This window comes from Pseudophryne corroboree, chromosome 2 (genome assembly GCF_028390025.1).
Source record: "Pseudophryne corroboree isolate aPseCor3 chromosome 2, aPseCor3.hap2, whole genome shotgun sequence".
NCBI lineage: Eukaryota > Metazoa > Chordata > Amphibia > Anura > Myobatrachidae > Pseudophryne > Pseudophryne corroboree.
Window position 1 is genome coordinate 388708508 of NC_086445.1, and position 15026 is coordinate 388723533.

Sequence of the window (15026 nt, forward strand, 5' to 3'; positions counted from 1 at the left end):
CAATTAAGTCTGAATCTGTGTACAAGTTTCATTGTGCTTCATCTGCAACTTTGTACTAGTTAAAAACAAATTAATGTGTGGTTAAGCTTGCAGCCTACATTGAGTGTTATGCTGCATCTGCCATACAAATAAGATGCAAAATTTAAAGAAAGCTACGGTATGCTAAGTGAACAAGTGAACACTTTTCTTGAAGTTGAAAAATGGTCAAAAGAGTAAGGATCTGAGCGACTTTGACGAGGGCCAAATTGTGATGGATTTTTGACTGAATGCACCTACAGTGGGCATATGAGCATCAAAAGGGGACCATGGGGCAATGAAAGAAGGTACCTGTTCTGTTGACTCATGTTTTCTTTACCATGAACGGCCAATTGTATTTGCATAATTTTACTTGGGGAAGAGTTGGCACCAGGATGCAATATGGGATGTAGACAAACTCACGGGAGGTAGTGTGATGCTCTGTCAGTGTTTTGCTGGGAAACCTTGGGTTCTGACATTCATGAGGGTATGACACATACCACCTACATAAAGATTGTTGCAGACTTTCATGGCAGTGGTATTCCATGATGACAGTAGCCTCTTTCAGCAGGATAATACAAATTCTCCAGATCTTTTTCAGATCGAGCATATATGGTATGTCCTGTAAATACAAGTCTGGACTTCTAGGATCTGCTACTACAATAATGTACAGTATTTAGACTGGCAAGCATTCAAACTAGTTGCTCAAAATACTGTATAGATTGAAGGTATCACTGGGTATAAACAATGGGTGTCAAACTTCATGCCTTGAATGTTTTTCATCATGTCACTACTTGTTGATTGCATTATGTCTGCATCAAGCTTGTGTGGACATCCTTGAACTGACCTGGGAACTTGCAAACTGCAAACCTCTTTGAAAGGAAATATGGTGGGAAAACATAAGTGTGGCAGAGGAGATGCTGTTACTACTTAGATAATTGATTTAGTATAAAACAAAAATGCTATTAAAAAATTAACTTGCTAGGAAAAAAGATATTCCATCAGTGAATGGAAATCTTCAGGGTAGAATCCTCATTAAATTAACAAAATAACTTTCTTCTAGATTGCCCAATTTAAAGGAACATTGCAACACAGGTTAATATACAAAAATGTAAATGGCTAGATCTGTAAGTTCATGACAAAACTGGAAACAAAAATTATACACCAGTGAGAATCAAGGAGGTTATTGTGTGTTGGGTGGTGGTGGTGGTCAGGGGTGAGTAAACGGATAAGATACTGGAAGTGAGTGGGGTAGGAACATATTGGGGTTAAAAGATCCAAGGAGAGTGACTTAAAGATGAGGTACATGGGAAGGGACGACAGATAAGTCAAATTATTTAGGGTATAGGTGATCACAGACAAAATAAAACAGTGGGAAACAGCGTTATTATACATAACTGTAAGATCAGTGTCTTCACGTAAGGACATACTGTATTTACGTACTAGTGGAAAATGAGCAAAAGTTTTCAGTTTAAGTAGGATATACTTTAAAAGAGTTCAATCGAGGCAGAGGTAATTCATAAAGGAAGAACACTACAATAGGATGAAGATAAACAAGGTCGCTGGCAACACATGGACTTACGTTGCTTAGCAACAATTATCCCTCTTTCCAGCAGTGCAATCTGTTATATGTAACAATTAACACTTCAGGTCTGTGAAATTATCTCTGTGTTGTAACGAACACCTACACTTAACAGTGTGGGGATTTTTCAGTGATAATCTTGTTCTCCATGAGTTCCTCCTGATGCTATGATTATTGGCTTGGTCAGTGCATCTGCAATTATAGTACCAGTTGGATTGTATTGCAGGCCAATCATGTCTTTGTCTTGTAAGTCCCTCAAAGGAGACATTTCTATGAAAGTGATCACTTTCTCTTTTTGTGGAAACTGTATACGTCATTTTCTTGTCTTCCAGGACAGAAAATGGTTTGTGCATGTCCTAAAAGAGTAAATATAGAGTGCTACAATAAACTTGGCTTCAGTTTATGAAAGTGACACTTTTTTATCTACTTGTTCAGTATACTCCGTAACATCATTGCCAAATTCAACTTAAATTCTGGTCATCGATTATTGCTGTTTTGTTTCACTAGTGAGGTCTGCATATACATAGCTTTAACATATGTAGCTATATACAGTATATCCTTAACACAATGATACTGTAGTTATGTAATTATAATGGATGCCTTATATGCCCTTAAAATCATCACTTTTTTATTGTGGGTGTTAACTTTCTTTGCCTCTTGTTTTCCAGACTAGACAATATTTCCTGATATGGATAATAAAGTTCCATCTTAATCAATTAATTTTATGTTTATATGTTACAAATTCAAGATCACAAAATGTTGCTATAGCTTTTGTTACGATACATTTATTGTCATTATCAAACAAATTTGACAACAAAATTTAATTTGTACAACATAACAATGGGGACATAGGTATAAAAAAAAACACACAGTACAGGTACAGTACCACACATATGAGATGACACATTGGGGGTAATTCTGAGTTGATCGCAGCAGCAAGTTTGTTAGCAACTGGGCAAAACCATGTGCACTGCAGAGAGAGTTAGATTTGGGTTGGTAATATTGTTTCTGTGCAGGGTAAATACTGGCTGCTTTATTTTTACACTGCAATTTAGATTTCAGTTTGAACACACCCCACCCAAATCTAACACTCTCTGCAAATGTTATATCTGTCCCCCCTGCAGTGCACATGGTTTTGCCCATCTGCTAACAAATTTGCTGCTGTGATCAACTCAGAATTAGGCCCATTATTCCCAGTAAGTGTTTAACGTGCGCACAGCAGTTGGAAAGAAGCTCTTCCGTAAACGATTCGTGCGTGCCTTCACTGATCTAAAATTCTTTCTAAAATGCTTTTTTAATAACATTGTCCGTCCCCTTACTCATACTCACACAACAAACAAGTAAATAAATCCATTTATTATTTCTTTACTGTATTCATTATATTAGGGTCAGTTTTGCTCCTGATAAATCCTCTATACAAGAACACTTTGTTTACTCGTTTGAGCCTCTGATTACATTTTTTTTTAAACTAAATCTCTCTGTAGAGTTTGCATAACAGACCTTTAATTTCTGATGCCATCATATCTGGCGACAATAGCATGATACAACCACTAACTGGCCCTATTCTTCATATATACCAGCTTTAATCTAGCACATATAGATTGCGTCTGGCAACATGCAATCAAGTGATGCGTGGCCAATCAGCAGCTACATCTGGTATATATAGAAAATGTAGACTGTATGGTAACTAGTTCTGTGAAATGGGCTGTCATTTAGGACAGCACTCCTTCTGTAAACTCACCCCTTTATATGGCTTCCACTCTCCTCTGATTATTGGCTGTGGACTGTAGTGATGCGAGCCTTGGGAGAGCAGTTGCTGTTTTATTGGACTTTAAAAGCCCTGGTCACCTCCCTTATGATCAAAATGGATCTCTGGTGCCCCTTTGCCAGATGTACACCACTGTATGATAAATGTACGGTGCTAAGGTACGACTTCAAGGTGACAAAATGTTGTTCCTGCTTTTATTCAGTTTTTACAGTTGCTGCTTTTTGTATCTCATGCAGAGCTGAGGGCTTGTTTATAGATATGTATAGAAAGAGTTGAGAAACCCTCAAAAACAAGTTTGCTTTATACTCATTTTAGTTATGCATTTTTAACACCCCCTACATTCCACTGTACCCTTTCCAGTCCAATAGGTAGTATTGATTAGTGTGTTAAAGAGATAAGATGTGTCCTGGATTCTTCCACACATCATGTAGGTGTTATTATGCAATGATGTGTTGTAGTGGTTCTCAATCTGTGTTCTGTGGCACCCTGAGGTGCCTCAGGACACTTGCAGGGATGCCTTGGATTGATGGTCCAGGACCAATTCAAATTATTATTAATGGTCCATGTATTAGGCAAACCCAGTGCTGGTGGCTTCCAATCATAAAATATGTAGACGAACCGTAGCAAATCCCATCTCACCACATAACTGAACCTTAGGAGGACTTATAAACAGAATTTACTTCATTTAATATATCTTTCTAAATATCTTAAGAAGGAACTTTTAGCCTAGGGGTGCTGTGAATTTTTATTTTGATACTCTACTCTAGGGCAGAGTGATTCAAAAAAGTTTGGGAGCTACTGATGTATTGTGTGCACTATGACATGTTCTTACTTGCACCGTTTATAATTTTATTATTTATTTATTACCAGTTATTGATATAGCGCACACATATTCCGCAGCGCTTTACAGAGAATATTTGCCCATTCACATCAGTCCCTGCCCCAGTGGAGCTTACAACCTATATTCCCTACCATATGTACACATAGACACATTCACGCTGGGGTTAATTTTTGTTGGGAGCCATTTAACCTACCAGTATATTTTTGGATTGTGGGAGGAAACCGGAGTACACGGAGGAAACCCACGCAAGTACGGGGAGAATATACAAACTCCACACAGTTAGGGCCATGGTGGGAATTGAACCCATGACCTCAGTGCTGTGAGGAGGTAATGCTAACCATTACACCATCCATATAATAATACACTCTTCATGCATTTATTAATGGAGATGTGTGAAGTGCCCTAAAGATGAACATTGAATGTCTCCATTGCCAGGAATTGCTTCAGTATGCAAATTTTCTCAGTAAGAATACAGTATGTCTCTGTACAGATGCCAATGTCTTTTTGTATGAACATACTAACATAAAATGTGATATATGTCAGCCCGTTGATTTGTTCCTAAAAGGCTTAGAACAGGGACATAACTAGGTATGTGTGGAGGGGGCACCGCACATAGCGCTGCTAGTTAGGGGGTGCTGTTGGCGGCACTTGTCTATTATCTGTTTTCATTACTTTCACTTGCAGCTACCCCCCTTTTTGAAGCCCAGCATCTCCTGACCTACCCGGTCTCCTAATCTGACCCCTTCCGTTGCTAATACCTATATAATATTCATGAACTCAGCTTGAGATTTATTTTTGTTATTCAGTCACACTGTCCTTTATTACATTTCAAGATGCTGACATATCCAGGATTCTAACCCATTGCCTGTGGCATTGCAGTCAGACAATCAATTCATTGAACTATCTGCCCTTGCATAGAAAGCTAGAGAATTCTAACTGTTTGAAGCTTACCTTGTACTTTGTGAAAAAATTATCAGCATTGCAGCTGAGCAGATCTATGTAGAGTGTGGCTGCACACTACATAGATCTGCCCAATTGCAATGCTGATTATTTTTTTTTACAAAGTACAAGTAGCTTCATATAGTGTTCATAGTTTTTATGCAGGATCAAATAGCTCAATGAGTAGGGTGTTTGATTAGAATTCACCAGATTACAGGTTTGAATCCTGGACTGGCAGTATATTGAAATGTGCTATTTAATAAAGGGGTTTGTAACTGAATAAAAACGAGTTCTCAAGTTCAGTGCATAAATGTAGTATAAAGAGGATGTGTGTCCAAATCCATTTTCTCGCAGTGGTCTGTGTGTGTATTATTTCTCTCTCTCTATATATACATATATATATATATATATATATATATATATATATATATACAGTGGTCGAAGTGGAAATTTTGAAGTGGGGGTATGCAAAAGTCAAGGATGTTATTATGCGCACACCGAAGGCGCGCACGCTCCAGAAAAGGAGGTGTGGTCACCCAAAAGGGGGCATGCCCCGTGTAGTAGAACCCCTTATACTATCTAGTACTGGTGCCCCTTTCACTTTATAGCACACGGTACGAGCTGAAATTCACATTATAGCACACGGTACGAGCCGAAATTCACATTGTAGCACACTGAATGAGCCGAAATTCACATTGTTACACACTGAATGAGCCGAAATTCACATTGTAGCACACTGAATGAGCCGAAATTCACATTGTAGCACACTGAATGAGCTGAAATTGTGACGACAGGGGGAGAGAGAGTGACGACAGGGAGAGTGTCGACAGTGACGACAGGGAGAGACACTGATGACAGGGAGAGTGACGACAGTGACAGTAACAGCAGGGAGAGAGGTGACAGCAGGGAACATTACCACATTTGTTGCTGGCAGCAGTGAGCGGTGGGTTGCTGGCGATGTCAGGCGGCTAGTGGCTGGTGGCTGGCGGCGGGCGGCTTGTGAGCGGGAGTGGCGGCAGCTGGTGAGAGGTGGGCGGCTGGCGGCGGTGAGCGGCTGTGAGCTAATACAGCGCTCTACACAGCCGCTGGCCGCCACGCAGGAATGGGGAGCACCATGTGCAGCAGGAATGGCCACTTCCCTCGCCTCCTGCTGCACTTTTATGGCCTCATTTCCGGGTCAGTGGAAGAAGTGGCGGTATACCATAACACCGTATATCGCCCCACTTTGACCACTGTGTGTGTGTATATGTATATATATGTGTATGTATATGTATGAGTGTATATATATATATATATATATATATATATATATATATATGTGTGTGTGTGTGTGTATATATATATATATTCAAAAAATCTGTAGCCAGGGTCCGGCACTCCCCAACAGAAGTAGCTTCAGCAGGTGCCCGCACAATCCAAATAGGAATAATATGAGAAAAAATGGTGCAGCACTCAGCCAGTGAAATGATGACATGTGAGCAGATAACTTATCAACGTTTCAGTGTTGTCACACTATCGTCAGGAAACAAAGAGATACAAAAAACATGCTCACCTAAATAGCTTCTATCACCCAGTGAATTGCGCTTCCCGGTGCCGCAGATTCCCGCCAGTCAGATATCGCTGGCCGATGACATCAAGCCTAGACCACGGCTGGGAGCATTACCTTGTGAAACCATCACCATGATAACTAAAACAGCGTATGAAGTGGATACATACATGTAACACTTTCAGACTGCTCACATCCGCTCACATCCCTTTTATTTGCCCCACTGGTCCTAGTAACTACATTATAGAACTTTAAGAGTAATTTGCTTTGCCTTTTAGGTTGACATGAGTTTTCCACATCATATTGCAATTTGCCATATAGTCAATTCACCAATAATGGTACGCTTCTTTTGTATAAAAGTATGCCTTAATGTGAAGAGGAATAATTTTGATCCCACAAAGAAATTTCTATAATAGAAGACTAAAGAGAAAATCAACTAGTAATACTTAATTGTAATTCAAGCGTGCAGTTGTGTCCTCACACATCTTTGCTATTTTTACAGCCATGGCGTGGCATTTCCATAATGCAAATGCATCACGGGAATGCAAACCGCCATGGTTGCTTTCACATGCTAATAGCGGGTGCGCCGCGATCGCACACAGAACGGGCATTAGAACTTCAGGTAGCAGGAGCATATTCTCCTGCTACTCAACTCCACAGTGTCTTGCAGTACCCCTGTCTCTATACACTGCAGCGGGATCCTCTTACTCCCACTGCCTGACCGCTGCCGCTGTACTGCTCCCACTGGTATAAAGCGTTCACGCGAGCGTGTATACACACGCACCCGTGAATGCCATGGCATGGCGTTCTTTGTCCAGCAATGTGAATGCATCTCAGGCAAAGATGTACAGTATATTGGCACATCTGTAAACAGAAAAGCTGGAATAATCTGGAGCATATTATTTCATACAGTATATGGGGGCATGCATTTATAGATCGACAGTGTATTAGTCGACAGTCAATAGGTTGACACTATATGGTTGAAAGGTACAAAAGTCAACATATGGTTCCGAATCTAGGATTTTTCATTTTATCGGACCACCATCAGTAGAAACATTTACCCTCGCTGGTTCACTTTGTTTGCCACCGGTTACTATTTTCATGTGAATAGTAAATAAAGCAGATGTTGAAAAAATATGTTGTCCATTTTCTTGTCCACCACTTTCATCTGTCATCCTAATCGCATGTCGGCCTAATGAATTTCGATCTATTGTACGGATACCAGAATATGGTAGGTTTAATTGTTTATTTTTTGTGTTTGTTTATTTTTATTTTTTACAAAAATGTGATTTACAGTATACAGTAAGGGAATGCTTCTGTTTTAGTATATATAGTATCATAACTATGTATGTTGTTTCTTGCATTTTTCTTTGATCGTTGTGCTATCATTTGCTCATCAATACATTCACCCACTCTGCATGAATGGCCACAATATAGGAATGTGCATCTCTTATCAAGTGTTGAATATATTTAACTTGAGGGCAAGAAGTTTTGCTCAGCTAAATTAAGGAATCATACATTCTTTATTTGCTCAAACAATTAAATAACATTGATACATTTTAGTCTTTAAAAGAGTGCTGTTGATCCATTTTTCTCTTTCCTTCATTTAAGTCCTGCTGTGTCAGGACTATCTATCCAGAGCTTCCAACACAATATAACCAGGGGCTTGATTCTGCAAAAGGAAAACTGAGGAGAGGGGCAGCTTCTAATGTACATTGTGTTCTGTGCAATTTATTTGCAGAGTTGCTTCGCAGATGACCTAGGAAATTCAGAACTATTGGCAGGCATGCTTGGCTGGTATCAGCATTGTAATATCAAAAAAGTCATTCCACAACACGATTATTGGGCCTCATTCAGCATCAGTTGCAAATGCAAATTATTGTGCAGAGTTATCGACACACTGTGCATGCGGACTCAACGCTAGACAAGACCGTGCATAGGCGTTAAGTCTGTTTTTCATGATTGTACATAGGTATCAGCAAACACAGTAGGGATCGCAATTACAACAATGAAAAGGACTGGTGGAGGCATGTCAGTGGGATGGCTATGCAACTTCTGTGATGCAGGGTCTATAGTTGGTGTGTTGTAGGCGTTGCAATAGCAATATATGCAAAACAGATTGCAGGCACTGCAAACACATCAACAACACAAGTTGAGTATCTGTAGCTGGTGTGGGAGTAATGATGGTAGCAGAAAAAGTTCAGATGGTCAAGCTAATAATTGAAAAAACACAGGCAGTTGATGGTGTTCATAGTGATGAAGGGAATGCTGTTTAGTGTGCTGCATGACTAAATAAATTAGCTTTTTACAATTGACAAAATAACTTTTTTTTCTTTCTTTAGGTACAGTATGTATGTTGTCATGTGTATGCTCATTTTACCCAAGTGTTGTGCTTACCTTATTACTATTGTATGTTGTATGTAATTTGAACATTTTACGTGTATGTGTTCACACAAAGACCCTTAATGCCTGCCTAATTATTATGACAAAAAGCAAACCATCGCAGCACATTATTGATATGCAATTTTTGAATGCTATATTTTAACATTGCTACATTTAATGTGCAAATCATTTTATAAATGAATATACATGGTTTTGTGCTGACATTAATTTATAAGAGATGCGTTTATTCTTGTAATTTTGAGTGAATATACACAATATTGCATTTGTATTTACAATATGCGTGCAATGGTAGTGGACTAGATTTGCAATGGGGTTGTATAATTGCAGATGCAGTTGTGGGCTTGGTTAAAGATCTTCGCAGATTTGCATTCAGTTGCAATTGCTATCCATGCTGAAAGAAGCCCCTTGTCTTATTTCAGTGGTATGCAATAAATAATAGAATTTTGGGGTGGGATTTTGCTCTGGCTATCCTAAAATCTCCACCCTACACATCTGAATGTGAAATGTATGAAACAATAGAAAAACATCAGTCAGTGGGCTGTAAAAAAAAATCTTTCAAAATTGTTGTCAAAGCAATTTACAGTTATATACTAAATATGTTGTCTTTAGCAAATTGTGCATTTTTGACCATTGTACTACAGAGTTTTAATGCTATTACTATTTTTTTCCCAATTTAGATTCCAGTTTTAATAAATTTAAGCCAGGACGCAGATGTTAATCTACCAATTAAGCCACTTATTTTTGCCCTAGCCATTGGGGCTTGTTTTGGAGGTAAGAAACTAATTATTAAATAAGAATGTACTAACCCCATTGCATGATCTCCGATCATTTTCTACCTGCAATAGGTGCAGATGCAGTGTATTGCAACTATTATCAATAAACAAATTCAGTCCTTCATGCTAAAAACTTAGCAATGTCATTGAAGTGATAGCTAGTATATATATTATAACAAAGGCATCTAATTCATTTTTAATACTGTTTGTCAATTTGCCGTAACAGAGAGGCAAATAGGGGATGGTCTAGACTAAATATATCTCCCGAATATCCCTTGTTGATATGTGGACTGACTAATGACATAGCAATATTGTGTTTTTCATACAGTGCATTTATCCTTCTAGGATTTTATTCACATGTGCAGCTGCCAGCATTATGTAGTATTACTTGGCTTTCTGGCACTCCTAATTCACAGTTCCTTATCCACTTTAATTTCCTGTTCCATTTAATGTGCATGTAGGGTATCAAATCAGGATGTCTACACCAGATATTGACATGTTCTAAATGTCAACAGTCAGAATTATAGATGAGCAGTTTGTGTTTTGTTGAAAACTGAACACACACATATTTTGGGGTTTTGGGTCTTAAGAGTCCCAGCTTGGGTAACTATGGGGTCAGATCTTAACACCGAATGTTGCGCGTTTTTGATGGCATGCACTTACTGCAAATCTATCATGATTTAAGGTGCCATTTCACACTGGAAATGACTGGAAGTTAATGTTTTAGTGTTAATAATACAGTAGGAATAATAATAGGTCCAGAAAATACATCTTAGCTGGTTTTATCAATTGTTATAGAAAACCAAAACCGTTGACATGGTGGTAGTGCCAATATGTTCATTACCATATGTTGACATGGTGCATGTAGTTAATGACACAACGGACCCAGTTATATGTATATGCCACCGCCTATGTTAGGAAGGTAAAATTTAATAATAGCGTGAATAGGCTTTTCTTGCACTACCAATTTTCATGGCATTTTTCCCTGTTTTGTGACAATTATTTTCCCTCTTAATCCTTTAGTGGTCAAATATTAGAATTTTTATTTTGCCTTCCTGCTTATGATTTGGAAAAATATTATGGGATTAGACCAGTGTTTTTCAACCTCTGTCCTCAAGGCACACTAACAGTCCAGGTTTTATTGTCCATGCCATGCTAGAGTGCAGATGGTTAAATCAACATAACTGGGGTACTAATTAAGTCACCTGTGCTCAAGTATAGCTATCTTTAAAACCTTGACTGTTATTGTGTAGGCAAGTTGCCAAGCTGATTTTTTTTATTAGATATTTTGATACACTCCTTGTATTTCTATCATTCATTTTCAGTTCCTTCTAGTTTGATCAATCTGAATGCTTCCCTTACTTATTTATCTCCGTACTTTTCTGTGCATACTGCTAGACTTTTATTTTTGAAAAATGTATGAATTAAAGTTAGGGTTTATATATATATATATATATATATATATATATATATATATTCCTATTTGGTCCCTGTACTTTTATTGAGATCAAAATGTTCAATCTAGGTACCATAAAATTATAGAATCCTCATCTACTACTCTACTCTAGGTGGTTTGTTGGGACTCTAGGTGGTTTGTTGGTGTGCTCTTTAGCAAACCAAGGATGAAAATTGATGACCATTAAACCCACTTGCTTTAACCACAGCTTTGTAAAATGCCCAGTCTTCTGCTGGACATTTTGTCCTATTTCTGATAAGACACAAACTGCCAAACTTTGCTTCTTGATGACCTTCCTGACAAGTGCTCTTCTTACATGAATGCTCTGCTTTTGAAAACAGTCTGCTCTAGACAAATTTATAGCTGTTATATTCTTTCTTTATGATGGACAGTGCTCTGGGGAATATTACATATTTGGAATCTTCTTATATCCTTCTACTGACTAGTTGCTTTTTTTTTTTTATAACCTTTTCTCAGATTTGCTTTAAATATTTGCTGTTGGTGAAGTTCTTGTGGAAATGTTCTAATTAGTAGAGGGAGCTCTCACAGACAGGTGTATTTTTTATTTAAAAAAAAATTAAACCATTTAATGTAACTTTATACATGTGAATTTTATTCAATGTATGATGAGACCTCTGAAGACAACTTACTGTATGCACTGGGAAAAAATGGTGAATATGAACATGATCATATTTTCTAAGTTATCTTTTATTTATAATAACAAGCAATATTTTTTTTTACAGGGTTCCTGTATGTGATAATAGAGGGTTTTTTTTATCAGTAAAAAAAAAAAAAGTACAAAAAAAATCAGTCACATTTGAGTACAGTTATCCTTTAATTATGGCCAATTATTGCTACTGTATTCCTCACCACTCCAAGGATACTGACAGTTGGGTTAGCGACACCTGCAACATGTTAGGGATTAACATATAATCTCAATAATGAGAATATCCCACTGATAGGTACTTATTTAAGTGAGGAAGTAGTCTGTGACCGATTAAAACATTTAAAGATTAATAAGTCACCAGGTCCCGATGGTATTCACCCAAGGGTTCTAATGGAGCTTCATTCTGAACTTGCAAAACTGCTATTTTTGATCTTTAAGGATTCAGTAATAACAGGTATGGTTCCCAAAGACTGGCGTATAGCGGAAGTAGTGCCTATATTCAAAAAGGAAAGTAAAGCTGAACCAGGTAATTATAGACCAGTTAGTCTTACATCTATAGTGGGGAAAGTATTGGAAGGTATTCTAAGAGATAGTATTCAGAAGTTCCTTGAAGTCAATAAGGTCATTAAAAGGAATCAACATAGGTTTATGAAGGACAGATCCTGTCAAACCAACTTACTTGGCTTTTATGAAACAGTAAGCGCAAACCTAGATCAGGGTAAAGAGGTGTATGTAATCTTTTTAGATTTTGCCAAAGCGTTCGATACTGTACCACACATGAGACTTATCTACAAGCTACAAGAATCAGGGCTAGGAAGCACAATATGCACTTGGGTCAAAAACTGGTTAGATAATAGGGAGCAGCGCGTTGTGGTTAATGGATCTTTTTCAACTTGGACAGAAGTGCTAAGTGGTGAGCCGCAAGGCTCAGTATTAGGACCGCTATTGTTCAATATTTTCATTAACGACCTAACAGAAGGTCTAGAGAGCATGGTGTAAATTTTTGTAGATGATACCAAATTGTGTAAAGTTATAAATGCGGAGGGGAATGCTGAGTCGCTTCAGAATGACTTAGTTAAATTAGAAGATTGGGCAGCGAAATGGAGAATGCGCTTCAATACAGACAAGTGTAAGGTAATGCACTGTGGTAACAAGAACAAAAATAACACCTACCTACTAAATGGGGTAAAATTAGGAGATTCTGTACTGGAAAAGGACTTAGGTGTCCTCATAGATAGCAAACTAAGCAGTAGTACCCAAAGTAGGACTGCAGCAAAGAAGGCTAATAAGATATTAGCATGCATAAAACGAGGAATTGATGCTAGGGACGAGAGTATTATACTCCCGTTATATAAATCACTAGTGAGGCCATACCTTGAATACTGTGTACAATTCTGGGCACCTTACTACAAAAAGGATATCCTGGAGCTAGAAAAGGTTCAAAGGTGGGCGACCAAACTAATTAAGGGTATGGAGATGCTGGAATACGAGGAAAGGCTGGCAAGACTAGGCATGTTTACACTGGAAAAGAGGAGATTAAGAGGGGACATGATCAACATTTACAAATATATAAGGGGACAATATACAGATCTTGCGCATGACCTGTTTTTGGTTAGATCAACACAGAGAACTTGTGGACACTCGCTCAGGTTAGAGGAGAGGAGATTCCACACAATACGGCGTAAAGGCTTTTTTTTACGGTACGGACGATACGTGTTTGGAATTCCCTGCCTGAGGGAGTTGTAATGGCCAACTCAGTCAACACCTTTAAGAATGGGTTAGATACATTCCTAATGGATAAGGATATCCAGGGTTACAGGGCATAGTCACGCACTATGGTTATTATAAAATAGAGGGGTTAATCGGAACGGCAGTCAGCAACTTCAGTCAAAATTTTATACAAAATAGTCGTGCATAGGAGACCACAAATAGGTTGAACCCGATGGACAATTGTCTTTTTTCAACCTTAGATACTATGTTACTATGTTACTATGATGAAAAGTGAGAACATTCAGCCAGTTTGCTTTTCAGTTTTGGGTGTTATCAGTGCATGAATACATTTTAACAAAGCATCTCCTAAATAAACACTAGTAAAAAGGAAAAAAATATATAGCAAATATATAATTTCTAGGATCATTATATTTCAAGCATAATGTCTGTACAATGATAATACTTCCTGATGATGATTTTGTAATGCTAACTTCTGCCAAAACTAATTGCATTGCCAAGTCTGTAATTCAGTGAGGTCCAGATGGTACCTATTTATAGAACGCTGCATATAAATGTTGCTACTGAAAGTGGACGATAGATGGTTTTTAGTCACTTCTCTTTTTAGGCTTCACTTTCCTTACAATAGTATTGTAATTTTGTAAAGTAGTATTATTTCATGATATTAAATGTCATAATAAAAGTGATAAACTATATCAGTAGGTACGTGCAATTACACACAAGACACATTCAAAATAGAGGCCTCTGTTGTGATTTTACAATAAAAATAGTAATAGGACAAGTGCAATGGTTGGAAAAGATTAGAGTATAGTGGCATGATGTTACTGAAGCTGCCAACAGTCTTTCATATTGTTTCAGTGGTAGTATTTTCAACTTCATTTTGAGCTGGTGAGATAAGAATTTGCCAGCAATGTTTCAGTTCACATTATTTTAGTATCACCTGAATGCAGGGTATCCGGTCTTTAGGTTGACAGCACTAAGGTCGACACATTAGGTCAACCACTATTTGTTGACATGGTCAATAGGTTGACATGGCAAAGGTCGACACGTTTTTTTTTTTTTTTTTACTTTTTCATACTTTTTGATCCATGTGGACTGTGATTTGGGAATAGTAACCTTGTCCGAAGCATGGAGAGCGAAGGAAGCCATGCGAGGGGACACCGTGCACTAATAGGGGATCCTGGTCACTTTATGAAAAAAACTACACAGAAAATATATAAAAAACTCATGTCAACCTTTTTCAATGTTGTCCTAAAGACCATGTCAATCTATTTCATGTTTCAACCTAGTCACTGTCAACCAATAGTT

At 37.9% G+C, this 15026-nt stretch overlaps 1 protein-coding gene across 2 annotated transcripts in view; it reads left to right on the top strand.

Annotated features, from left to right (window-relative positions):
- Positions 1–15026, top strand: part of OCA2 (OCA2 melanosomal transmembrane protein) — a 414138-nt gene that overhangs the window by 309438 nt on the left and 89674 nt on the right. For both annotated transcript variants that reach the window (XM_063953301.1, XM_063953302.1), the window contains one exon: positions 9772–9865. In XM_063953301.1, coding sequence (XP_063809371.1) covers positions 9772–9865 — 94 coding nt within the window. The remainder of the gene's footprint in view (positions 1–9771; positions 9866–15026) is intronic.